The 27,959-nt window shown below is 41.0% G+C and overlaps 1 protein-coding gene across 1 annotated transcript; it reads left to right on the top strand.

Moving 5' to 3' along the window:
- Positions 1–49: 49 nt before the first annotated feature.
- On the top strand, positions 50–25,544 carry EFCAB3 (EF-hand calcium binding domain 3). The gene is made up of 9 exons (XM_008693581.2): positions 50–138; positions 3,058–3,128; positions 9,031–9,174; positions 10,297–10,368; positions 11,451–11,571; positions 16,504–16,697; positions 17,066–17,250; positions 22,022–22,144; positions 24,679–25,544. The coding sequence occupies exons 1-9, from the start codon at positions 65–67 to the stop codon at positions 25,003–25,005; spliced, it is 1,311 nt and encodes a 436-aa protein (XP_008691803.2). The 5' UTR covers positions 50–64; the 3' UTR covers positions 25,006–25,544.
- Positions 25,545–27,959: the final 2,415 nt, after the last annotated feature.

Below are 27,959 nucleotides of genomic sequence, written 5' to 3'. Positions count from 1 at the left end.
AGAGGAATTAATCTGTGATTTGATCCTATTTGTATTCTGAATTCCAGAAAGAGTTATTGGCCCTATGGCAGTTTCTGACATTAAATCAAAATTTAAGCTGAATCCTCTAACAAAAGTACCCAGCTCCCATGGCAAGAGGTAAGTAATGAATGTATTCAGGTGATAGATTAAGGTAAAGAATCTTTTTTTTTTAAGGTTTTACTTATTTAGGGACACCTGGTGGCTGAGTCAGTTAAGCGTCTGCCTTCAGCTCAGGTCATGATCCCAGGGTCCTCGGATTGAGTCCCACATTGAGCTCCTTGCTCAGCAGGGAGCCTGCTTCTCCCTCTGCCTGCCACTCCCCCTGCTTGTGCTTGCTCTCGCTCTCTCTCTCTCTCTGACAAATACACAAAATCTTTTACTTATTTAAAGAGAGAGCATGTGTGCATGAGCAGGGGGAGGGGCAGAGGGAGAGGAAAGAGAGAATTTCAAGCCAACTCTGCTCCGAGCATAGAGCCCTACTCAGAGCTTGATCTCATGATCCTGAGATCATGACCTGAGCCGAAATCAAGAGTCAGACACCCAACTGACTGAGCCACCTAGGCACCCTGAATAGATTATGGTGAAGAATTATTAAGGTGATAAATATTTTAAATACCCATAAAGGCTATGAGGAAACAAGTTAGAAGGCTCTTCAAGTACCCTGTGATAAATTGAGTTATAAAACTAAATATATGAATTAAAGATAAAGGTTTTTTATAAAAAGAAAAATATATATATCCTTTTAGATTGGAGAAACAAAAAGTTCTCTTTCCTGTTCCCCCAAATGAGAAGGAATTTTTGTGTAGGGGGTCAGAATACCCAAGAGGGCTTAAGAAGTTGTCAGTAATACATTCAGATATTTTGAGTGCCGGTTTAAAGGAGAATAAAGTTTGAGGATCAGAAAGAAGACCTAATCCCCTAAGCAAGTCAGTATAGAGGAAGAGTCTATAGCTCAAATATGACCAATAAAATGAAATCTGGGTAAATTGGTCATGACTAACCTTGAGCTAAAATTAGGAAGGGAGCTTTGCCTCTGACATTAACAATAGCTTTTTTCTCAGTCTGATAACTACAAATTCCAATAAACCGTAGCCACTAATGACCGAAAATAAGAGCCTGATCTATATTTTATCAGAGCGTAAGAAGGAAAGCCTCTCTTCTCTCTCAAACCATCCATTTTCTGTGCCACTTTGAAAGTATTTCCCCTAATGCCCTTAACTATGCCACTGCTACAAGAGTAGATTACTGACCTTTTTACAGGGATGTGGGTAAGACAACCGTACTGCCACCAAATCCCTTGATCTCATTGTTCCCTACCCTGCATTACAAGCTGTTTCTTGAACTAATGACATCCTTGTCACTGAAAGTAGTCAAGCAAAGACTTGACAATACTGCACATAGAGGGAATTCCTACATGAGATGAGAGTCTAGGCTGAGCTCATTCCAAATTTAAGGTACTTCAAACCTTTGAAATGTTATAAAATAAAAAGACTGTTTCCCATTTGTGAGCCAAGATAAGATTTGAAATTCTGCCAAGAGTATCCTTTTCTTAATGTAGCCAATAAAGACTTCATCCTGCCTGGCCTTCTACTTTCCTCATGCTTCTTGAGAACTCCATATTTCTCCATCTACTGCATCTTTAATATCATGCAGAAGAAATTCATTTATATTTAGAAATACAACAAATATAAAATAACGTATCAGAGTAAGGGCCACCTTGAGTTTTCAGAAGTTCAAGTAGGTGACAGAACAGAAACACCATAAGAAGAAATCAGTGTTAGTAAAAGCAGAGAAAATAAGACTAATTAGGTAAAATTGCATGTCGAAAAAGTTAGGAATGGTGTATTTTGAGACCTTATCGCCTCCGTTTTTACTAGGTCCGTCTTTGAAAATCAGTCGAATCTACTAGATACTGTAGGTTATATACTAAATGCTAAGTGCATAAACCATAGCTTTTTAAATAGACCATGTTTAGTATTTCTTCCCATTTCACTTTTTTAACTGCTTCTAGTAAAAACAAAAACTAAGAGATTCCATATTAAAACTTTTAGTTTGGTATCAAAGCTAAATGTATTTTAAATAAAATTAATTTATAAAATCATGATTATTTAAGTTTACTTTTAAATGACTGTATTATAAGCAAACCCAGTTTTGTATAACATATTTTTATGTTCCTAAATGAATTACCCCTTGGAGATCTATACAAAATATCCCCAAAGTAGTAATATGTTTTCTCTTTTCCCAGATTTTATTTTTCTGAGAAAATTAAAAGTCACCCAGGGTTCCAAACTCTCCAGAAGCACTGTCTCAGATGATAGATATAGATAGATAGGTAGGTAGGTAGATAGGTAGGTAGGTAGGTAGGTAGATAGGGAGATAGGTAGGTAGGTAGGTAGATAGGTAGGTAGGTAGATAGGTAGGTAGGTAGTAGGTAGGTAGGTAGGTAGGTAGATAGATGATACACATGTAGATGATGTTTTAGTATAGATGTAGATGTATCTCCCTCTCTCTAATATGCTGGTAAAAATACAGTTTGGCAGTTAAAGTCATAAGATAACTATGGTTACAAAGCTTTCAGTATAAAGATATTCATCATAAGATTATTTATACCACTTAAAAATTTGAAACAATTCCTATTTCTAGGAATAGGAATAGTGTAGGGCAAATCCTTGAGCTTTGGAGTCAGATAAACCTGAGTATGAATCCCATGACTTTCACCTATTATCTGTGCAATTTGGGGCAAGTTATTTAATCCCTCTGAGCTTCAGTTTCCTCTTTTGTAAAATGGAGAAAATCAGATTTTTTAAGGTTATAAGGGCGATGGGCAGGTATAGAGCAGATGTGGACCTCAGTAGCCAGCATTTTCTCACTGTCCATCCTGTAACTATTGGTGAGTGACAGTAACAGGTCCCTTAGGAGGTGAGACTCTGGATATATTGTGATGCTCACAGTCATTCCAGTCAGCAAAAACTGATGAATGGAACTAATATTTGCCTGTTTCATATATGTATTAAATCTTCTCATGTCTTTTGTCAGGGATAAAGATTTACCAGGATCTCTCCCCTGCCAAAGCAAAGCAAAGAAGCTGAATGCCTCACAAATGCAAGGTAATGACAATAAGCCCTCAAGTGAAAGCATCAACTAAGGCCCCTTGATAAATCTGATCATTTTCTTCTCTAATGCAATTTCAAGAGTTGTCTGTAGTACTCTGCTTTTTGAGAGCAAAAGTTCTAATTCAGTGTCTAATTTGTGGGAAGGAAGGGGGATTACTTTCAAACAGACATCTCCTAGAATTTGGACAGTCCTAGACAAATATTTTTATTCAAATAAGAACTTGTGAGTATACAAAAGAACAAATGCAAAGTCAAATAGAAATTAAGCAATGGGGCAGTATAAATAGCTATATAGGCTATAGTTTATTAGTCCAAACAGCAAATATTTATTTAAAGCCCACAGTATACTAAGCATGGGAAATATAACAAGTCAGACGTGGTCACTGCCCTGATAGGAAGTCCTTCAGAGAAGTCAGACCATTAAACCATGAGTTTTTGACTGAAACATTTAAATCACAATATAACATAAGTTATTATGGGGAAGTATAAAGTATTTTGGGAGCCTAAAAGAAAGTCTCCTGACTTGGTCTTGGGAAGTTAAGAGGGGAGTCCTAGAGAAGGCTGGATAATAAGTAGGAGGCAAACAGTGCAAAGGAAGTGTTCTGGACAGAAAGAGTGAAATCTGCAAAGGCCCAAAGGAAAGGGAAAGCATGACTCCCTGGAAAAAAGAAGAGGAAAAAAAGAAAGAAAGTCAAGCATGCTGTGTTTGGGTTCTAGGAAGCCTAATGCTTCTCCCCTCCAAGTTTGGAACCAATTGAAAACAAAACAGAAACCAAAGAATCACCTTTATTGCTAGGAAAGCTGGCTTGAAGAGCACAAAAGATTATCAAGATCAGAATTACATTTTTCATTGTTAAACTGAGCTAAATGCCTTAATAATAAGTTTATAGCCTTCTAAAACTTTTAAGGTTCCTAACACTCATTCATATACATTGGTGCTTGTATTAGGGGTTCCCGGGATGTATTTTTTTTTTAAGATTTAATTCGTTTTATTGGAGAGAGAGAGAGCATGTAAGGGGGGTGGGGGAGCAGAGGGAGAAAATCTCAAGCAAACTCCATACTGAGCACAGAGCCAGACGCAGGGCTCAATCCCATGACCCTGAGATCATGACCTGAACCAAAACCAAGAGTTGGACACTCAACCAACTGAGCTACCCAGGCGCCCCCCTTCCAGCCAAGATCTATTTTAATCAGGTATTATCAGACATACAGACACAGAAATGACTGTCAAAGAGGAAGAAGTATCTTATACTCATAGATCCCTAAAAATAAGAGGCACAGCACAGCAGGAAGGGCCACACAAGGCAGCACCATAGTCAGGAGGCAAAGGGTGGGTGGGGGGAAGTGGGCAAGAGCCTTTCCGGTGGTTTCTGCAGGAAGGAACAGGTTTTAAACACTATATGCTGACAATTCTCAAATGTATATGTCCAGCTCACGCCTCTCTCCCCAGCTCCGGGCTCATATCTGATTGCCTCCTTGAACACCCCCAGTTGTATTTCTAATAGACACCTCAAAATCAACATGTCCAAAACTGAACTCCTGATGTGTTCCTCATACTCTCATTTTTATTGTGGTAAAATACATATAACATAAAAATTACAATTCTAGGGGCACCTGAATGGCTCAGTCCATTAAGCATCTGCCTTCGGCTCAGGTCATGATCCCAGGGTCCTGGGATTGAGTCCGACATCGGGCTCCCTGCTCATCGGGGAGTCGGCTTCCCCCTCTGCCTGTCTCTCTGTGCTCATGCTCTCTCCCTCTCTGTCTCTCTCAAATAAATAAACAGAATATTCTTTAAAAATTACAATTTTAACCATTTTCAAGTATATATGTACGGGTCAGCACATTAAATATATTCACATGTTCTAGAGCCATCACCACATCCACCTCCAGACACTTTCATCTTCCCAAACTGAACCTCCACACCCACTAAACAGTAGGTCCCCATTCTTCCTTCCCCTCAGCCTCTGACTCTTAAAACATGCTCAACCCACAGTCTTCGCCATCTCCTTTCACTGTTCTGGAAAAAATCTTGGAGACATCCTTGACTCTTCTGACTCAGCCTACCATCAAAAAGTCTCGTTGACTCTACCTTTAAAATCTCTCTGGAAGCAGCCAGTTCTTACCACGTGTGCTACAACCGTGGTCTGAGGCACATTGTTGCTCACCCACAATAGCCCCCTGACTCTAATCTCCACACTTCTACCCAAACCCTTACAAAAGTCTGTTTTTCTGGGGCGCCTGGGTGGCTCAGTCGTTAAGCGTCTGCCTTCGGCTCAGGGCGTGATCCTGGCGTTGTGGGATCGAGCCCCACATCAGGCTCCTCCACTGGGAGCCTGCTGCTTCCTCTCCCACTCCCCCTGCTTGTGTTCCCTCTCTCGCTGGCTGTCTCTCTGTCAAATAAATAAATAAAATCTTTTTTAAAAAAGTCGGTTTTTCTAACAACAACTGGAGTGATCTTTTTAAAACATAAGTCAGGTAGGAGTAAGGGGAAGAGCTGACCTAAGGAACTTCCAAAATGGTGTTTTGACTAGAAGCTCTAAGACCAAACACAAAAGGATCTATACATAAATAGTGTACTCTAGCTAGTACAGGTGTTTCTTATAGGGGGATAGTGTAACAATTCTGAAACTGGTGTACATGTCGAGGAGGACAGAATAACTCAGTAAATGGATGGTGGATGCTGGGAGCCAGGTTCCCACTGTTGGCGTGGGAAGTTACAGATAAACAAGGGGAGAAGGCTAAAGTGAACCGGTAGTACTGGCTTAGGTTTGGGACATCAGTGTGAACTCATGTGAACTCATGTTTAGCTTCATATGGATACAGATGGATAGATCAAGAAATAAATGTGTGTGTGTATGTGTGTTAGTATTCACACATGTACTTCCCAGCACTGTCTGCTGAGAGGACTTAGAGGCACTGATACCCCCACAGCAACAAGCAGACCCAGCACCCAGACCCTGACTTCTAATGCCAGCCTCCTATGAGAGAAGCAGAGTTGCTGGGACAAATGGCTGATTCTAGGGCCCAGGCAGGGAACATAGAAGACAAACCTGGGGGGCGCCTGGGTAGCGCAGTCGTTAAGCGTCTGCCTTCGGTTCAGGGTGTGACCCCGGTGTTCCGGAATCGAGTCCCACATCGGGCTCCTCCGCTGGGAGCCTGCTTCTTCCTCTCCCACTCCCCTGCTGTGTTCCCTCTCTCGCTGGCTGTCTCTCTGTCACATAAATAAATAAAATCTTTAAAAAAAAAAAAAAGAAGACAACAAACCTGGAACATCTTGTAGTGACAGAAAGGAAGGAAGTGCTCAAAAAACAAAAAGACACAGGAGCTTTTTGGAGGGATACAGAAGCCAACCTCAAAGGGTTCACAATGGTGAAAGCCAGAGCAATTTGGGCAACAAAAATAAATAAAATAGTATTGGGTTATAACTCAAAGTATAAAATAAATACCCACAAGTCCATACTGACAGAAATAAATGACTGAATTTTTTTAAGAGTTTTTATTTATTTATATTTGCGAGAGAGAGAGAGGAAGGGAGTAGAAGCAGAAGGAGAAAGAGAAGCAGGCTCCACTGAGCAGGGAACCTGATGCAGGGCTTGATTCCAGGACCCTGGGATCATGACCTGAGCTGAAGGCAGCCGCTTAACTGACTGAGCCACCCAGGCGCCCAAATGACTGAATTTTTTATGGAGAAGAGACAAACCACTCCTACAAGAGAATTCCAAATAATGCATGGAGATATTAGTTCCTCCAGGAGGTGGAACTTAAATCCCCCTGTCCCCAGCCTTCTGTGCCCTGAGTCTGGACTTCCCTTAGTGACTTGCTTCCAAAGAGTAAAATATGGAAAGGAGGGAAGTAACTTTACAGTGGAACACCCTGACAAACGCTCCCTCAGCCAGGTTATCAAGATAAACATCATCAGTGGTAAGTCATACTGATAATACGTAGCCTCGATATAATGATGAGAATGGTCATCTTCTTTCCAAAAATCTATCATCTCAGGCTAACCATGAGAAAAACGTGAGAAAACCCCAAATTGAGGGACTTCCACAAAATACCCGTCATTGGCTCTGTCATTGGAACTGTCAAGGTCACCCAAAGCAAGGAAAGTCTCAGAAACTGTTACGGAAAAGAGGCTAAAAAGATATGACAACTAAATGTAATATGGCATCCTGGATGGGATCCTGGAAAAGTAAAAGGGCCTTAGGGAAAAACAAATGAAACGTGATTAATGTCTACAGTTTAGTTAATAGCACTACACCAGTGTTGGCTTCTTAGATGCAATAAATGTACCACAGTAATGTAAGGTGCTAACATTGGGGGAAACTGGGTGAGGGACCTATGGGAATTCTCTGGGCTATCTTTGCAACTCTATCTAAAACCAATCTAAAATAAAATTAAAGGGGCGCCTGGGTGGCTATCCAACTTACCTGTTCATTACATTTATATAAGGGCAGAGATCTCTGCCTGTTTAGGGCACTGATGTATCCTAGGCACTGGGAGCAGCACCTGGCTGCTAGAAGGCATGCCTACTAACATGCTAGAAGTAATGGGAGGAATTAGAAACAAGTCAGAGATGACTCCAGCCCTAGAGAAGCCTGCCTTCAACCAAGGGAGAAAGATGTTTCCCACTCACACAGTTACAAGGCAGGTATCATTTTATCTCTACAGGCTGAATCACTCTCATACATGCAGATGCTAACACTTGAACGTGACATGAAATAGGTTTTATTCTGGTGCCATTTGAGATATACTTTGTTCTGGGTGGATTTCTTCATTTGCTAATTTTAGAAAATACATGTCTATTTTCGGCTCCAGTTAATGCCCTGAGTGTGTCTTTGAAAAAAACTTTGAGTCTATTCAGAACATTCACATGCATATAATTTGGGTCCATTTTGATGCATCAGTTTTCTGTTGCTCCATAACAAATCGCCATAAACTTAGCAGCTTAAAACAACACAAATTTAGTACCTCGCCGTTCTGTGGGCCAGAAGTCCAGGTGGGCTTGGCTAGTTCCTCTTCTCCGGGTCTTTCAAGGTCAAAATGAAGGTGCTGGCCAGCCTGGCTTCTTATCAAGAGGCTCTGAAGGGGGACACCTGGGTGGCTCAGTTGGTTAAGCATCTGCCTTCGGCTCAGGTCATGATCCCAGGGTCCTGGGATCGAGTTCCGCATGGGGCTCCTTATTCAGCGGCGAGTCTGCTTCTCCCTCTGCCTCTGTCTGCCCCTCCCCCTGCTTGTGCTCTCTCTCTCTCTCTCTCTCTGACAAAGAAATAAAATCTTTAAAAAAAAAGAGGCTCTGAAGGAAAATCTGCTTCCAAGATCATTCAGGTTCTTGGTGGAACCTAGTTACTTGTGGTTCTAGGGCTCAAGTCTCACTTCCTTACTGGCGGTTAGCCAGGAGCCTCTCCCAGCCCCTGATGGCTGTCTGTGTCCCACATCACATTGCCTCTTCCATCTCCGAACCAGTAACAGAGTCCTTCTTGTGCTTTGAATCTCTCTGATCTCTCCTCCCGCCACATCTCTCTTGTTTCTAGCTGCCCAAGGGCCCCTGTGATTAGATTGGGCCCACTCAGTAATCCAGGGTAATTTATCTTAATTATATCTGCAAAGTCCCTTTTGTCGTGTAAGTAAGACATTCACAGATTCTAGGAATTAAGGTGTGGACAGGTTTCAAAGGCCATTTTACCAACATACTTGGTTTTCCAGCAAGTAGTTTATTCCAATTCAAATCTCATGGAAGGACCCTGTCCTTTATATGAAATGTCTATTAAGTATGCATTTTTCTCTCAATACTTTTTCAGAATATGATGTCCAATCAACTATATAGTCAGCCCTAGTTCCATTAGAATATGTACTTATTCTTCAATAACTGCCTAACTTAATTACATTTCCTCAGCCTTCCAAGATGCCTACAGCTTCTTTAACAAGGATAAAACTGGCTGTATTGATTTACATGGAATGATGTGCACTTTAGCTAAGTTGGGAATGAATCTAACCAAGCATGATGTCTATAATGAATTAAAATGTGCTGATATTGATCGTGAGTACTTTGACTTGTAATTATTTTTCTCATAAAAGGTTTTTATAAAGACATGTTTTTCTTTCAGTGATTATATAAACAGAAATAAACCTCATTATCAAAAGTACATGTATGTGTTTCTCTTTAAGGATATCAGTAAGATATGTGTACAAGTTATAAAATCAAATTAATGCAAAAAAAATCAAATTAATGCTACAAAATGGACTATTTGAAAACTCATGTGTGGAAACTAAAAGTGACTATCACATTTCAATATTAAATTCAGATTACCTATCATGACGTACGTTTTGGAGAGTGCCTTGATATAACAGATACAAAGGCATTGACAGTTTCAAAAATGTCATGTTACCAAGAAAATCCAAGCCCTTTGTTTCCATTTGAATCAGATTAGTACAAATCTTCCTTTGATCCTTAGGGCCCACCTCTATTGAATTTGAAATGCCACAGCATTTTTGTTGATATTTTTAAAGCTTTTAGATAATATTTCCTTTGAATATACTGACCTAGTAATTATAGCCCAAGCTGATACGTTGTATGGAATATATAGTCAGCAAATTATCTCCTCTCACCTCTCCCCACCCAACTGCCAGTGCCCCATTCAATTAGCATAAGCTCCACGTATGAATCAGTGTCACCAGTTAATTAAGATGTCACTTGTTTTCCACTAACTCCGCCCAATTTTCCCGTTCCTGCATCAAAATACACCCACGTGCCTCTAGTAGCACTATCCTATAACGTTAGAAGAGACTGGGTACAATTTGGGGGTGTTAGAATAATAGAAATATCAGAGGTGGGGATGGAGTGGGAAAGTAGGAGTGGATTCCTTGCAAAAATGGCAAGTCTCTCAGAAAGGAGTGAGTGGATAGGACTGCAGGGGCTGGGAGCCCCTCGTTTGATGTTTATACCCCACCATTGCTTCTGGCAGCTGTGGGTGACTCGCCTCACGGTGCTAAAACCACTTCAAGAAGACCAGTGCTTCCCTGAGCACATCTCCAGCCTTAACGTGCTGTCTGATTCTAAGTATTGAATAGTCCAAGGTGTTTTCATTTTACATTTAGTATATAATCTGATTACTAAAATGCATCTTACATCCTTGTTCTGAGCCTTAGATTTCTGTTGCAGGAGATGGGAAGGTGAATTTCTCAGACTTTATAAAGGTGCTAACAGATAAGAACCGCTTCCTTCAAGCTGTGGGTGAGTAGAGATATTACAAAACATGGCATTTGGGTGGCCGCGACTCACTGCATAGGAACCATTATTCATTTAGGCTTCCAAGGCTTCCGAGCTGAAGACAAGTGAGGAAGGTGTACTCCGGCATGAGATTTACTGTCATCCTGCTTCTCCAAAACAATATTTGCGAAGCAAATTGATACCATTTTAGAATTTTAACTTAAATGCATCAAGTCCTTCTGCAGGAGACACTGCTTTTTGGTCTCCAATGCGCATCACTTGGAATAATGTAGAAAAATTCAGTTACCTCTTATAATATTCCTCATCAAGTGTGTGTGCTGCTTTGGGAGGTAGTCCCTTTACAAATGAAAAATATGTTTAGAAAAAGAAAAATGCTCTCTCTCATGCAAATTTGGGGTATCGATAATTCACTACTCCTAAAAAATATCTTCCTCACCCTGCCCTCAGTGTGAGGATAGGAGAGTCGGCTAGAGGTGAAAGAGCATGTTCTCGCACAAGGTCATAAGTGATGTGGAGGTGTCCTTGACATACTGTCATTAGTCCTCTGATGGTTTGTTTATGAGTTTAATAGTCTGCCTTGGAAAAACTAACCACAATTTGTGTCATGTTTTCTGGGATAAATACATTTCAAATTCCAAATACTGTGTGCAGTTTTGGAAAATACGTTCATTCATAGGCAGTGAGCTGTCCTTAGAAGAGACAGAAGCTACTGCTTCAAGTATTACTGTAGTAACAAGGGTTTGCCTGCAAGCCTGAGATACGTTAATCAGCAAGTCCCTTACCCAGAAGAACCGGACAGTAGTCCTTAATACATACTTCATGTTTATGTTAAATGTATTGACTTACAAGGCAATATTTACTTAGAAGTCATGGAGCTAAAAGCATTTTTTAATGATTATTGTGTCTGTTCAGTAATCAAAATTACCTTTCTACCAAATAGAACAGATTTTGAATGGTTTTCTGTAATTCTCTAGTACCTGGCTTGGTATTAATATTGTAAGTAGACTAAAAAGACTGTCGGCTTATTACTTTTTTTGATAGATGTTTTTTTCAGAAGGCATTTTGAATTTTTTTCCCCTTCATAGTTCCAGAAAAGGAGAAATGTTTAGATTTAGCTGGCAACCCAGGGATCCTGTTGTTTGAAATCCTATCAAAGCTTGTAGAGACTTCAGCTTTACCCAGAAAGGCTATAATGGAAATAGTAAGGTAAGTGGCAAAGAAGGGTAAAATCAGCCTTCTTAGAAGCACTTATGAGGATATTTACAAGGCAGTCACCTCTGACTAACATCCTACTCCACAGGGTCTGCTCCAAAACAAAGGAGAAGGGGTCGGTGGCAAAGCTCACATGCCACATGGGACCTTAGTCCTTCATCCCAACTGTGCTAACTCTGAAATTGCAAGACTGACCTCACACTATCTCAGGGCCCACTGAGGGCCTAAGATGGCCAAGAAAGTTCAGACTCTTCTACCCTAGGCTAGAGAACCCCAGAAGAGTAAGACTTTTCCAGGGACGACTTTGGGTGGGCTTGGAAATCTAGTTTGGAAGACACTCCCATTCATGCTGGAACTACCAGGGGCTCCCAAGAGATCTTTTGACTCTGGGATGATGTAGAGCAATTTCAGACCTCCCAAAGTGCCTTTGGACTGGAGCTGAGCCAGAACTGGACTTGAGAATAGAGGATGAAGAAGCGTTCTCACACCCAAATGTGCTTTATTCCAGCAAATACCACTAAAGATAAACTTCCTCGAACTATTTATATTATTGTAGTATAGATATTGAATATTGCTGTTATCAATCCTTTTAGCTCATACTCTTTCAAAGCATTCTGCTTTCTCTTTTAGACTGAAAAATACAGAATGTTTTCAGAACACTCAATGGATAATCTCTATATGCTATCCTGTATTTGTCAGATATGGAACCAGAGGGTACACAAAATTCTATTCTTCATTCCATTTCAAAGACATTTATTAAATCCTGCTCTTGGTACACAAATTTGACAATTGCTTAACTTCTCAGCCTTGGCTTCCTCATCTATAAAATGGGAACAACAATAATAATACCTACCTTAAAATAATAATAATAATAATAATAATAATAATAATAATACCTACTTTATAGGGCAGTTGTGGGGATGATATGTGATAATGCAGGTGAAGTGGTTCAATAAATATTCCTAGAGCTCAATAAATATTATTGTGTGGAAGTAGCTAGAATAGTCATAGAACATATATATTATCTGTTTGAATCCTCACCTCCTTAATGGGTACTATTATCCTCATTTTACAGATGAAAGACCTGAAGTACAGGAAGTTAAGTAACTTGCCCAAGGGGCAATGGTGCCTAGATTTTAGCACAAACAGTCTGATTCCAGAGCCCATGCTCTTATCCAGCCCCCTAGACTGCCTCTCAGGAAATCTTAGCTAATGTTGGTGTTTTTATTATGATGATGATTATGGTTGTTACTCATCATGTACCTGGTTTCTAAGAAGATCAAGTGTTTAATACGTAGCATTTGCATTTAAGGAACTTAAAATATAAATTAAGAGAAAAAGCCATAAGTATGTAGATTACTAAATATACAAAAGTGAAATGACGCAAAATATATCACATAATTAACTGTCAGATGAGTGGCAAAGATCATTCATTTAGTTTCTGAGAAAACCAGTCTCTAGCTGGATAATGGTAGAATTTGATAGGCATTCCCATAGTTGATAGAAGCATTTATTGAGCATTACATGCAGAATTCTGAGTGTGCACTTTACATGCATTAGCTTTTTCCTGGATTACTGTCTCCTAACTGGTCTCCCTCCTTGCACCTCTTGACTCCCACCCCCATGACTTGCCCACTCCACAGTCTATTCTCAACACTCCCTCTGCCCAGCTGATGCCCTGCCGCCTACAGCACCAAAGGATCCTTTTAAAACGTTGTCGGATCATGTCACTCCTCTGCTGAAAACCTTCAAAACCCTCCTTTTTCCCTCAGAGTACAAGCCTCACACTTTCCATGACTTACTGGCCCTCCCGGTGATCTGCACTCGCTTCTGACCTCTTTGACTTCGTCTCCTATTACTCTGCTCAATCCATGCTGGCCTCCATGCTGTTCCTCAGATACACCAGATATGCTCGCATCTCAAGGCCTTTGCACTTCCTGTTCCCCCTACCCGGAATGCTCTTTGCCCAGATATCCATATGACTCACTATCTCCCCACCTCCGGGTCTTTGTTCAAATATTGTCATCTTAGTAAGGCCTTCTCTGGCCACCCTACCTAAAATTCAACCCTCCTACCACTCTCTGTCTCCCCTTCTCTATTTTTGCCATACTATCAATTTCTAACATAGTATGTAATTTACTTACTTATTTTGCTTGTTGTGTGTTTTCTCATGCTAGAACATAAGCTCCATGAGACCAGGGATTATTTTTGTCTGTTGTATTCACTGTTATATCCCTAGTGTCTAGAAAAAAAAAATATTTACACTCAGTAACTCTCTGTTGAATGATCATTTAATCATTACTTCAACACTGTGAGGTAGGTTCCCACATCCCACTGACAGGCAAGGAGAACAAGGCATAGAGAAGACTGGGCTGTATACCTAGCCCAGATCCCACTCTAGAGTTTCCATCTGCCTACTGGGCAGTCCCATAGGTACCTCAAACTCAAAACGTCAAAACTTAATTCATGTCCTTCACCCTCCCCTACTTCTACTAGTTCTTCCACTTGGGTTCCAAATCTCGGTGAATGGTCCACCACCTCACTGTGTTTATCCAATTGCCAAAGGCCCAGCATCCTTCTTAGCTGCTGCTGCTGCTCTGTCACTCCCTACATCCAGCCATTCACAGAATCCTGTCTGTTTGAGCTCCTAAACCTGCCTCATAACTGTGCACTTCTCTCTATCCCCATGCTGGGGAGGGAGCGGGGCAAGAAGCAAAAAGGACTGAGGGCAGAACCATAAGGAATTCCCATACTTCTGGAATGGAAAGAACAAGAGAGTCAGCAAAGGAAACATTAGCCATCAAGAAGGGAACCAGGATAGTGTGAAGTCAGAGAAGCCAGGGCCACAGAGAAATCCAGACCAGGACAGACTTTCCCCCAGTATTAAATGCTAAAGTAAGGCGAAGTGAAGTCAGGACTGAATGGGTAGAGTTAGATTTGATAGTTAAGATGTTAATTAAGAAATCATAAGGCACTTTTGGTTCCAAAAGAATGATGGGAGAAAAGCCAGATTTTAGAGAGTTAAAAAAAATAGCAGTCGGGTTAAATGTACTAGAATAAATGCATGTTTTTACCTCTTCTCCCTTCTGAAATCACACTAAAATGATAGTAAAAGAATTTTAGAGGGCATAAAGCCACAAAAACAAGAACACTGGACCAGAGCTATCAACATAATTTGGGAAGCTGGAAAGGAAATGGATGACTATTTACCGGCTGGTAAGCCCAGGACAAGCTGACACCTGAGCACCTGCTGTAGAGAAGGTCCAGAAGCCAGTTCTCACCATAGAGCACCTAACAGGTGCAGGAACTGAGGCACCAACAACCTCTAAAAGTAGAGGGCAGGGAGACCCTGAAGCAGAAAGACTAATTAAAAGTAGCATGAGGGCGCCTGGGTGGCTCAGTTGGTTAAGCAACTGCCTTCGGCTCAGGTCATGATCCCAGGGTCCTGGGATCAAGTCCCACATCGGGCTCCCCCTGCTCTGTAGGGAGCCTGCTTCTCCCTCTCCCTCTGCCTGCCACTCCTCCTTCTTGTGCTCTCACTGTCAAATAAATAAACAAAATCTTTAAAAAAAATTAAAGTAGCATGAGAAGCAGGTTGACCCTCAGATTCTTCTCCCCAACCCCATACAACCAAGTGACTGCCCTGACAGTCACCTCTCTGAAGAGGTTGTACCAGAAGGATTGTCTGGACTCAGTGATATCAGACATAACTAAGGATGAGGGTATCAGAGTAGAAACCAGAAATTATGTGAAAGTCCATTTATTGAATGATGAGACCCCCCCCCACCAGTCCCCTTCCCCTTCCTTGTGTCCCAATATGCTGACAGCTAGATTTATACCACTAGGTTAAAATACCCGAGGCTCCTGATATTGACTAGCTCAGGAGAGAAGAAAAACATGGATACTCCTAACTAAAAGGTCTCGTTTAAAAAAAAAAAAAAAAAAGGCCCTTGATGAAACAAGACTCCAGCCAATAACCTGATAGTGAAGTTCCCACTCAATAAGACCCACCATATCAAAAAGCTTCCAATTGGCCTTAAAGAGTGCTTACTCTCTCTCTTAAATATGAATAGGCATCCAGGGACCAAAAGAGATATCAGGAAAACCTGTATTATTAAAGAAAGATTACAAAAAGAAAGGAGGAGGAAGGCGAGGAAGCAACTAGTTATAAATATAACATGGTAAGTAACCGTTGAGCAAAGTTGAGCTGGGGGAGGGGAGATGATAGACTACAGCAGCGTTCTCCAACTTGAGCACCCATCAGGATCACCGGGCATTGTTTCAACACATTGCTGGGTCCCAGGGTTTCTGATTCAGTGAGTTTGTGTGAGGATCGAGAATCTCTTTTTGACAAGTTCCCAGTGCTGCTGATGCTGCTGGCCTGGAGACCACACTCAGAGCTGTAGAGTGTGCAGAGAATACTCTGAGGGAAAGGAAAGGTGAACCTTGAAGGACCTGTAGGAATTAAATTATACTAAGAGAAAAGAGCATTATATATTTTCAGAGAAGAGTGAGAACATTGTAGATGGTTGGGTTTAAGGCTACAGAAGGAATTTTCTGATTATAAACCAGACTCCAGGGGCGCCTGGGTGGCTCAGTAGATTAAGCGTCCAACTCTTGATTTCGACTCAGGTCATGATCTCATGGTCGTGAGGTGGAGCCCTGTGTCGTCGGGCTCTGTACTCGGCGCGGAGTCCGCTTGGATTCTCTCTCTCCCTTTCCCCCTCCTCCCTCTCCCTCTGCTTCTCTCCCACTTGTGCTCACTCTCTCTCTCTCAAATAAATAAATAAAATCTTTTTAAAATAAATAAATAAGCCAGACTCCAACCAGATCGCTAAAAAAAGAAAATGTCCAACACTTAAGACTCTTTTTCAGTAGGACTCTACAGCACTTTCTATTCTTTTTTGGATTACTTTTTTTTTTAAGCTATTTCCGAAGAAAATTCCAGGATACCACATCAGGAATGTCGTGGAGTCCCTACATTATGGGTTATGAGAAAAGGAGATTTAAGCCAGACATATGCACACCTCCAAGTTCAAGCACAGCCGCCTTTGCTAACGCCGCCCGGATCACAATAATGAAAGAAAAGGATTTACTTAAATTTCTTGAAGATCTCAAGAGTAAGAACCACTTGTCCTCTCCCCATTGTTGTAAAAGATTTATTTGTATATTACTGATCAGAAATAAATACTAGAGGCCAAGCACGAGAGAAGCAGGACCATAGCCTATTCTGAGTGACTGGCCTCTGCCACACAGGTATCATTTGAAAGCAAATCTACACCTTCACCTGAATCCTCCTGATACAGGTGAAGCCTAGAGTCTGGATGAAGCCTAGACTCTACGGATGGGGAGGGGGGTGAGAAAAGTGAAAAGGGGGGATCATGGCCACTGAGAAGACTAGACAAAAAGCAAAATAGGCACCACATGTATGTCTTTCATGTGAATTTCTTCTTACACTGTTCATAATACCATTTTTCTATCTTTTAAGGGTGCAGTCCTCCTTCAGATAGCCCATATTCAAAAATACCCATCTTTCCATTGTTTCCTAACATGGATGGGGTGGTGATGGGAAAGCCATTCAAAGACATACAGAAATTAGAAATGCAAAGGAGAAAGGAGCCTCTGGATTTCTTTGAGAACTATTTTTTCCATAAAAGAGACTGGAAGACACAGGTAAGATTTTGGTTATGTCACATTAGTTAATTTAAATACTTAGGTTTTCAAGTTCTAACTTAACACAACTAATATTTTTTTAATGACATTTTCAGTCATTATATTTCAAACCAGTTCCTAAAGTTAAGCCTAGGTATAAATATTTCATTTAATTTCAACAAATAGTTAAACTTACTGAAAAATACAACCTTAGGGTTGGGGTTAGAGGTGGGGAGTATAAGAATAACAATAAAAGGGCCCTCAGATCCTACCTGCACCTGCTCTCCCTTCAACCTAGCGGCCAGAAGCTGCATTACGGACTCCCTCACCTGGCTCTAGATCATGGTTGAGCCAGACACCACGGGATGAGAGGACCAGGTCTACAACTCAGTGGAGCAATCTGTGATGAAGTGGCCATCCTGCCCTTGGACTAGAACCCTACTTATAGTCCCGGCTACACCTTCTGGCCTACTTCACGCTCTGAGCGTTAAGGTCTCAGGCAGCTATGCCTTGGTTTCTGGGTATTCTCTGAGGAAGCTCTGGCCTTACTCCTGGTTTATAACAGGCCTCCCATCCTGCAAAACAACATCAAGATTTGACTGGAGGGGCACCTGGGTGGCTCATTTAGTTAAGCATCTGCCTTCGGCTCAGGTCATGATCCCAGGATCCTGGGATTGAGCCCCGAATCGGGCTCCCTGCTCAGTGGGGAGCCTGCTTCTCCCTCTCCCACTCCCCCTGCTTGTGCTCTCTCTATATATATCAAATAAATAAATAAAATCTTAAAAAAAAAAAAAGATTTGACTGGAGACCAGTGAAGCCTCTCCGGTTCCAGAAATCATGTGGTGTACACATCACTATGAAATCTTTTAGAAGGCCCTCCAGACATAGAGTTTAAGAGTCCCTGAGGCTGGGGGCAGGGGGTAGTGGGGAGCTGCTAATCAACAGGCATACAGTCTCAATTATGCAAGATGAGTAATTCTAGCAATATGCTGTACAACACTGTGCCTGAGTTAACAAAACGTATTGTACACCAAAAAATGTGTTAAGAGCATAGATCTCACATTAAGTGTTCCTACCACAATAAAATAAAAAATTTCTAAAGATTCTAGAGGAAAACAGGTGCCGGCAAGGATGTAGAGAAAGGGGAACCCTCTTGTACTGTTGGTGGGAATGCAAACTGCTGCAGCCACTCTGGAAAACAGTATGGAGGTTCATCAAAAAGTTAAAAAGAGAACTACCCTATGACCCAGCAGCTGCACTACGAGGTATTTACCCAAAGGATACAAAAATACTAATTCAAAGAAATATATGCACTCCAATGTTTGTAGCAGCATTATCTACAATAGCCAAATTATGGAAACAGCCCAAATGTCTATCGATACATGAATGGATAAAGAAGAGGTGTGTGTGTGCGCGCACGCACACATGCACGCACGTGTGTGTCTTTTTTTATGCCCGAGCGATATTCCATTGTGCATAAAGAATGAAATCTTGCCATTTGCAACAGTGTGGTTGGAGCTAGAGAGTATTATGCTAAGGGAAATAAGTCAGAGAAAGACAAATACCATATGATTTCACTTACAGGTGGAACTTAAGAAACAAACAAGCAAAGGGGAAACAGAAAGCAAGAAACAAACTCTTAACAATAGAGAACAAACACATGGTAACCAGAAGGGGAGTGGGTAGGGGGATGGGTTAATAGGTGATAGGGATTAAGGATGCACTTCTGATGGGCACCAGGTGTTGTATGCAAGTGTTGAATCACTATATGGAACACCTGAAACTAGTATTACACTGTATGTTAACTGGCCAGAATTTGAATAAAAACTTAAAAAATAAAGACTCTAGAGGAGTATCACAGTCACAGATGCCCTTAAGTTCAGACTTTGAATTTATCTCTCCAGATGAAGTCATACCCACAGGCAGATGTCACCGACAAGTTGGAAATAAGGGGAACTTTATTCCCCTTTAAATTTATTTCCCAACACTAAGCCCTCCACCTGTGATCCTTCTATTTACTGTCAATCTCTCCAACCAGAATATAAGGTTCATGGAGGCAAGGACTTTATTTCTTTCACTGAGGGATCCCTATCACCTAGAACAGAACTTGGACCATAGGAGACTCCATATCTTTTGGATGAAAGGAAATTATAATACAAAGTCTTTATTGAGAACAAGATTGTCTCTAATCATCAGCAGAGATAGTGTCAAGAGCTTTCTAAATGGTCCGCTCCTGTCTTTGCCCTCTGCGGTCTATTCTCAACACAGCAACCAAAGTGGCTCTGCTAAAATCAGCTCAAAACTTGCCAATGGTTTTTCACATCACTCAGAGTAAAAGCCAAACTCTTTCCTATAACACTCATGGTCCTACACCATCTAAACCTGAGTCTTCCAATAATGGTAGCCACAGTGGCTATTTGAATTTAAATTTTAGGGTTGCCTGGGTGGCCCAGGAGGTTAAGCATCCAACTCTTGATTTCAGCTCAGGTCATGATCTCAGAGTCCTGGGATGGAACCCCGCATCAGGCCCCCCACTCAGCAGGGAGTCTGCTCCCTCTCTGCCTGCCCCTCCCCACCCTACACTCACGCGCCTGCGTGCTCTCAAATAAATACATAAATCTAAAGAAGAATTACTGGTTTGGGGAACACTAATCAACAAGAACTAAAAAAATACTATACACCACAGTGACACAGGAGATGAAAAGGGTGGTACTCAGCTTTCCAAGTTCATTTTATTGTTTGAGTAGAGACTTAGGATATTGGTCACATCTATAATTTGTTAAATTTATAATGAGTGTTAAAAACGTGAGGATAATCACTTTAAAATGAATCATGAATAATTTAATGAATAATCGTTAAAATTAATAACTGTCAAATAGAAGGGGGAAAGAACAAGAAAAAATGAGAAAACATGGAATAATAGAAAGTGCAAAACCAAATAGCCAGAATCCAAATATATCAATAATCACAGTAAAAGATTAAAACATACTAGTTTAATTAAAAAGTATTAAAAAGAAAAAATAGACAATGGATCATCTTTCAAGTCTAAAAAGGATACTGAGACTGATTTCTAATAATTTTCAGATACCTGTTCTTTAAAGGAGACACACCTAAAATATAACACAGAAAGTTTCAAAGTAAAAGGACAGGAAAAGATACATCAGGCAAATACAAATCAGAGTGAGCCGGCATCAGTATATTAGTATGGGGAGAGTAAAATTTAAGGAAAACCTAACTAAAGATAAAGATGCTATTTAATTATTTTTTTAAATCATCAGGAAGACGTATCTATCCTGAACCTGTATGCACCTAGCAAATTCACAGATAAGGTGACAATTCACAGAATTGTAAGGATTAAATTTAGACATTTTAAAGGCATTGTGTGTGCTAAAAAGATGTGAATATACAAACCCATAATCACAGTGGGAGATATTTATCATGTATCTCTAGAAACTAATAAAGCAGGCCAAAAGGAAAAAAAAAAAAAGGAAATCAACTCATTTGACAAAAAAAAATGTTACCTGTTAAGGAAGAGAGACATGGAACATGAAGAATCAGAATCTAGAAAAAGGTTTCAGGACAGGGGGAACTTGAGCTGCATTAGTAGCCAGGAGGAAGGGCCCTTAGAGCTGTGGTTCTCTATCTTGTCTGCACAACAGAACCACCAAGGAGAGCTTCTAACCACCCTGTGTCCAGGCCACAACCCCATCCAATCAAATCAGATCTCGAGATGGGGTTCGGACTTCGGTATTTTTAAAAGTTCCAACATGCAGCCAAAGCTGACAACCACTGGCCAAGGAAGAGAAACTGAAGACGTAGGAGAGAGGCAGGACTGGCTATGTAATTTGTGGAGCAAGGGCAAATTGGAAATGTAGGGCCCCTTGTCCAAAAATTACTAAGAATTTAAAGACCGCAACAGCAGAGCAAAAAACCACATTCAGGGCCCTTCTGAGCACACGGTCCTATGGGATTGCACAGGTCACACACCCGTGAAGCCAGCCGTGGAACAAGGAAAATTGAAGGGAAATGGTCCAGGAGGGGAATTAATAAAAATACAGGGGGGAGACTTTGACCTTGGAAATCAGGAAAAACTCTCAAAGGCAAAGAGGAAAAATCAGGCTGCACAATGGAGCAATTCTAAGGTGGAGAGAAGAGTGAAAAGAATTCGTGTTAGCTAGTCCTAGAGAGACAATCACTCGCCGAGGGGGTGTGCAGATCTGGCTTTCCAGCAGCCACTAAGAGGACAGCCATGAGGTCTGTAAGAGAATTAACAGCATTCAGTGAAGAAAAGTGGTGTCAAGCTGTACTGAGTTTCTGGATGAGACTGGATACTAAACACTTTCAAAGAAACCAATCCACATATTTACATGATTTCCACCGGCATGTTCAGCAGCCCTGGAACAGGGAAAATAGACAGCTGGCTCCCCAGTGGAAGTTTGGAAGTAATATAGGTTGTACTCTGTGGAGGGCACCTTCTTTACTTTTCAGTGCTTTGTGATGGCTTAGGAAATTTGGTGAGGGTAGAACTGGCTCCTCTCTACCCTCCATATCCATTCCACACATAAACCATCTTCTGGTCTACACTTCTGAGTAGGCTTCATCATTATGAAAGAGAATTTGCTAAATGCTCAGTTACACATGGTGCTATGCTAAGCGCCCCAAAACAAGTTGAATAACCTTATAAATCACATACAAACCCCTTCCTAATACGATGTATTTCTGTTCATTATGTCTTTGTTGTATAATTCAACCCAAGTATATCACTAACTTTCTTTTTTTAATGTGCATAAAGGCAGCAAATATAAAGCCTTTTGACCCAGTCTCAGGCTATCCAAGTGACATTCTGGCCATTGACCAAATACTCAAGAAGAAGCAGAATTGGACGGTGACAGATGCAGCTGCTATTAAACAGCATGTGAGTATTCACTGTTACGGCATGCCTTCCCAGAAGGCCATGAGCAGATATTTTCCACCTCAATACTAAAACCATACATCCCAAAGGTATTTTTCCTGCTCTGTCTTTAAAATAAGACAAGATCGTTTCTCATTTTTACTCATTGTCATGATGTTTCTTGCTCTACGATCAAATGGATTCAAATGTCAACTGCTAAAATTCATCCTGCTAATCACCCATGGAACCATACCCAGCACTGTTTCTGGGACGTTCATTTGTGTCATGCTGGAAATAGCAACTAGTTAAGGCAGTAGACCAGCAGTCACAGTGAGCAGGTGTACTAAGGGGAATCATGACGAGTGAAAGCATCTTGGTTATAGCAGCTGAAAGAAGAAGAGTTTGAGTGCACTTCCTAGGTGCCAGGCACGGTGCTCTAGAAGTACTCTCCAAGTATTCTACAGGCACTAATTCATTTACTTATCACAACAGTCCTTCCGGATAGGTGCTGTTACCATTGTCGTTTTATAGATATGCACAGAGAGGTTGACTTGTCTAAAGGCAGAAGTAATAGAGGAAGTAATAGAGTCAGAATTATAAACATGCACAGCTTGGCCCTGGAATCCACACTTTTAACCACAACTCTGTGCTGCCGGTCTACTTTTGTGCCCTGACGTCTTAGCAACTTTTGTACTCCACAGGCTGGGGTGTATGTATTTCATGCCTCCTCTCTTCTGCATTTGACACTAGTGATCAAACTCTGACATTTTCTACTTCCTCGGCCTTTACAATACTGTGTCTTGCGGCTCTGTGTCCCTTCCTCTCGCTTCTCTTTCCTGAATGTTCATCCCTTAAATTGGATATTTCTTCATGTTCTAGTCCCATCCTACTGCTCTTCCCATTATATGCACTCATCCATTCATTTGTTTAGTAAATATTTATACATTATTAACAAAGTTCTAAAATTAGGGGCTACCACAGGAAAAAAAAGAAAACATAGCCCCTGCCCTCCATGAGCTTGGAGTGAGGGTGGAAAAGAAGGCAATGTGCAGTAGGGATATGGGGATATGGGGATAAATGAAACTACAGGTGGTCAGTACTGCGTATCACAAAGGAGTGGGCTCCCAACCTCTGTCTCATCATGGCACATATTCATGCTGGAGTAAATGGAGGCTGCTTATAGCCAGAGACCTCCAGTCTACAGCAGCAGCTGCCCCAAGGACTAATAAGCTTGAGAAGGTCAGTAATGTGGCATACCTGTAACCTAGCAGAACACCAGGGATCTCTGCGTTAAGTGAAGGAAAAGCTAGGGCAAGTATTCTTCGGATGAGCTCAGTCTACCCTCCTTGTTTCAGCTGCCACCTACATACTGATAACTCTTTAATTTGTCACTAGCCTGGACTTCTCTCCATTACTTTCGACTTATCTCACTGCCTGATGAACATTAGCTCACTGTCTCAGCACATCAAACCCTACATGTCCAAACCAGACTCCTCATCTGCATCAAACTGGCTCTTCCCTTGGGGATTCTTCCTGACATCGGGTGCTGATACCACTGTCTACCCCATCAATGAAACTAGAAGGTGAGGAATCATCCTAATTTATATATTGTCCTCACTCTTCACATCCACCTATGACCAAATGTGGCTACTCTTTCTTCTGAAGATTTTTCAATCCGTCCCCTTTGTCCTACCACTACTGCCTTACCCGGAGCCCTCATTAGGTCTTGCCGGGACAACACCGTCCAACCTCCTATCTCTGCCTCACAGCTGCTCTCCTCCACCCATTCTCCACACAGCTGTTGCTGATCTATTGTGAAGATACAGCTACATCCCTGTCCTGCTTACAAATGAATCTTGCCCTCTCAACAGTCACAGGATCTCTCAGCAATATTTTCTGCTCTACACACTGAGATTTGTCTCGCTTCCATCAGAACAGTGGCTTACTACCGCATGATTTTCACTGAGGAGAGGGCTCTCTTAACCTCACTGAAATCAAGCCAAAGGGTCTTTGCAGCAGACAATGTTTTACCTGCCTTACCTGCATCATCCCTTCCCTCTTACTTTCAAAACCTGACATTTTAGCAATACTAATGTGCTTGTGCATCCCACCAACTCCAGAGGCTTATTACCTTTGACCCTTTGTTTATACTGTCTCCTTTCCCTGGAACCCTTCCCATCACCACTGACTCCCTCAATCCGGTCAAATCCTTGAGGACCTACTCAGCATCTTCTCCCTCCCTGACCTAGGCTGGATTGAGTGCCGTCCTTGGCACTCCTTTTATCTCCAAAGACTATCTCCATCCCACACTTCCTCCTTGGTTTAGTTTATTGTGTTTTTAATATTGTTGTAAAATGTCTTATCTCAGTATTCCCAAATCATACATTTTGATTGTCCATCAACTCCTAACTCACATGTCCTCAAGAGGTTCCAACCACTCTTAAACTCAGTGATTTTCAGCTAGCCTGGGAATGTAACCCTTGGGCTATCAGAATTGTGGTTCATAAGTCAAAGATACGTTAAGGAAACTGCTGCAAATGTCTGCTCTCTCACTGCAGGTGAAGAGGGCTACAGATGCCTATAACTTGGGAATTGCCCTTGAGCACCGGAAGGACATGCTAAACCTCTGGCGGAAGATCCGAGGGGATCTGATTGGAGTAGACACTAAAAATGAGTCCTTTTATGACACCTTTTCTACCTACACCTGGTCCTGGAATGTTTGCCAAGAATTACTTTCGCCGAAGGACTTAAGGTTATATGATGCCTACATGAATAGGAATACCTTCCACAACTCTGTATTCTCTTCATCCTCCGATATCAGTGAATGTGACACAGAGACAGGAAGAAAAAGAAAACGGAAAGGTTTCAAAAGGTTTCGACAATGAAATTCTACATTTTCTAAACAGCTCATTGCAAACTACCTTTTTCATAGATATCAAAATTATGGTTTCTTGCTTTTGTCTAGTACATTCTTAGCAGCTGTTGACATCTTTTGAATTCTGACCAGTAAAAAAGTTTAAGTCATAATGCGGTTTCCCTTTCCTGATTCTTGACGAGTAAATAGAGGCCATGCGGTTATCTCCCCAGCAAACAGCTGCGCTCTGCTGCCCCCATCTGGCTCAAAACTGCCTGGGCAGAAGGAGAAAGCCGAACGTGGGCACTTACCTCAACACAGGGTTGCCCCTGGGAGCCCCTAAGGGCCCTCCCGGTAATAAGCATCTGAATTTACGTGACCGTAAGCGACGTTAGGTTTTTGGTTATTTGTAAAAGAGTCCAGAGGCAGCAGATGACAATGATCTTTCAGTTCCAGGGAATAATATTACCATCTCCCAGGGAATCTTAAATTTGAGTGTCCCTAAGGCTCCATCGTCACACATCATCAGGCTGATCTCTTGGATCCCTCTTAAAAATAGTTGATCCCATCCATTACACTTGTTGCTGTTGTTCTTTAGTGTATTTAATAAAGACGCACACGTATAACTATTACAAGTTTGGGAGGTGTACTTTTTTATAGTGGAAAAATATGCATAAAATTTGCTGTTTTAATCCTGTTTAGGGATTATCATCCATTACATTTTTTTTCCTGTTAGAAAAAGGAAAAGACATGTTCCATATTGATGGAGACAGTGGCTTATAATATAAAATCACACCACGCCAGAAAAAAGCAATGAAGATAGTGAAGGCTCCTAGAACTATTTAATGAAACAGACGTAAAGTAAATTTGTGTTAACCTTGAATATTCAGAACTGTCTAAATATATTTGCCATTCTTTACAATATTATGATGTTGAGAAGGAGAACCTTGGGGCAACTGGGTGGCTCAGTCCGTTAAGCATCTGCCTTCAGCTCAGGTAGTGATCCTGGGGTTCTGGAGTTTAGCCCCACACCAGGCTCCCTGCTCAGTAGGGAGCCTGCTTCTCCCTCTTCCTCTGCCTGCCACTCCCCCTGTTCATGCTCTTTCTTGTTTGCTCTCTCTTGCTCGCTTTGTCTCTCTCAAATAAATAAGATCTTGGGATGCCTGGGTGGCTCAGTTGGTTAAGCATCTGCCTTCAGGTCAGGTCATGATCCCGGGGTTCTGGGACTGAGTCCCCCATGGGGCTCCTTGCTCAGCAGGGAGCCTGCTTCTCCCTCTGCCTACCACTCCCCCTGCTTGTGCTCTCTCTCTGTCTTCCTGTCAAATAAATAAATAAAATCTTTTTAAAAATAAATAAAATCTTTAAAAAAAAAAAAAGAACCTTATAGACAAGTGACCATGTTTCCTACCCAGAAAACAAGATTTATGGTTTGACAGATTTTTTTTGATATACTATGACTGTAATAGGCAATCTAAGAGATGTAATTTGGATGCCAAAATATTGAAATTCCTGGAATATTTTCTTGGATCAATGGGATAACAGGACAGAATATTTTTAAGTCTATCTGTCCTGGAAAATCTAAAATGTACCATCTATCAATCTGTCCTGCACTGTGGTTGACAGTAGAAACTGGCATCTTGCAGGTGAAATACAGTATAGCAACAGGTATTCAGCCATTCATTCAACAATTATTTATGGAGTTGCATACTGTCTGCTGGCCCCTGTTCTAGGACTTGGATATATAACAGTGAATGAGCGGATAAAATGCCCTGACCTCACAGCTGAGTAATGCAGCTAATTATAACCACTGACTCAGTACTTCCACTTCTAGAAATTATTCCTAAAGAAGTAATCATGAATATACAAATGATTTAGTTATAAAGATGATTATGTTGGATTTTTAATAGTAAGAAACTCAAAGTAGCCTAAATGTCCAGTAATTCATGATACAGCTCTATGAAACAATATCAGGGTTATTAAAATACTGTTAGAAAAGAACATTAAAAAAAAAAGAACATTCCAGCAGAAGAATGATATTCACAAACTATTACCAAGTTATAAAACAGGCTACAACTGCTCAGAGCCATGAGAAAACTTTATGGGGTGGTTCTAGAACCTAATTATGATGGTAGTTGTACAAATATAGATTTTTATGAAAATGTATCAAACTGTACACTTAAGACAGATGAATTTAATTGTATGTAAACTAAACCTCAATGAAGCTGTGAAAAAAAGGGCATAAGGCAGTTCTGAAACTATTTTAACTTAAAAGTTACTTCTATAAATCAATTAGAAAAAAAGACTGGAAGGATATAAACCGAAGTGTTTCATGGATTAAATGAAGGATGGAATGGAGTAGTTTCTTTTTTCTTTTGTCTAAATGTTCTACAATAAGAAAATGTTTTGCAATAAGAAAAAAAACACAAAGTCTGTTTAAAGTTGTTAAACCAGCTTATTCAAATCTCTAGGGCTGCTGCATGTTCTGCAAAACTTTAAGAACAAATTAGGACACCCTTCCCCCACCTCTCAGTTCCAGAGCATACGCTTACACAGACCCGAATTTCCACTGATTGGAACTGAAAGAAAGGCACGAAATAATTAACTACCCCATGTCCCAGGTTGACACCCAAGGCAGTAATCCAGACTGAGAGTTGTTAACCTTTCCAGGTTTTGAACCCGCGCCACCCAGCTAGAAGAGCTCTTGCAGCTCACCAGCAGAGGGACCCTTAGGTCCCCTGAAAAGTATTGCTGAAAATACAATCTAGTATCTAGTCTGATACCACAAAGGACTCATAGCCATGTCTTCACAAATTTCTTCAGAAACATGATTTTAGGTGCTTCAAAAGATGAAGAAAAATGAATTGTACAGGTCAACCAAAGATAATTGTATAAAAATTAAGTTTAGGATACTTTTATCACATTTCTTCAAAAGGGCCCAAGTTGTTTGACATTTTAAATGACTAATTATTGGAACTAATATAGTAA

The sequence above is a fragment of the Ursus maritimus genome, unplaced genomic scaffold (genome assembly GCF_017311325.1).
Source record: "Ursus maritimus isolate PB19 unplaced genomic scaffold, ASM1731132v1 scaffold_24, whole genome shotgun sequence".
In the NCBI taxonomy this organism is placed as follows: Eukaryota; Metazoa; Chordata; class Mammalia; order Carnivora; family Ursidae; genus Ursus; species Ursus maritimus.
This window is presented reverse-complemented; position numbering and strand designations above follow the sequence as displayed.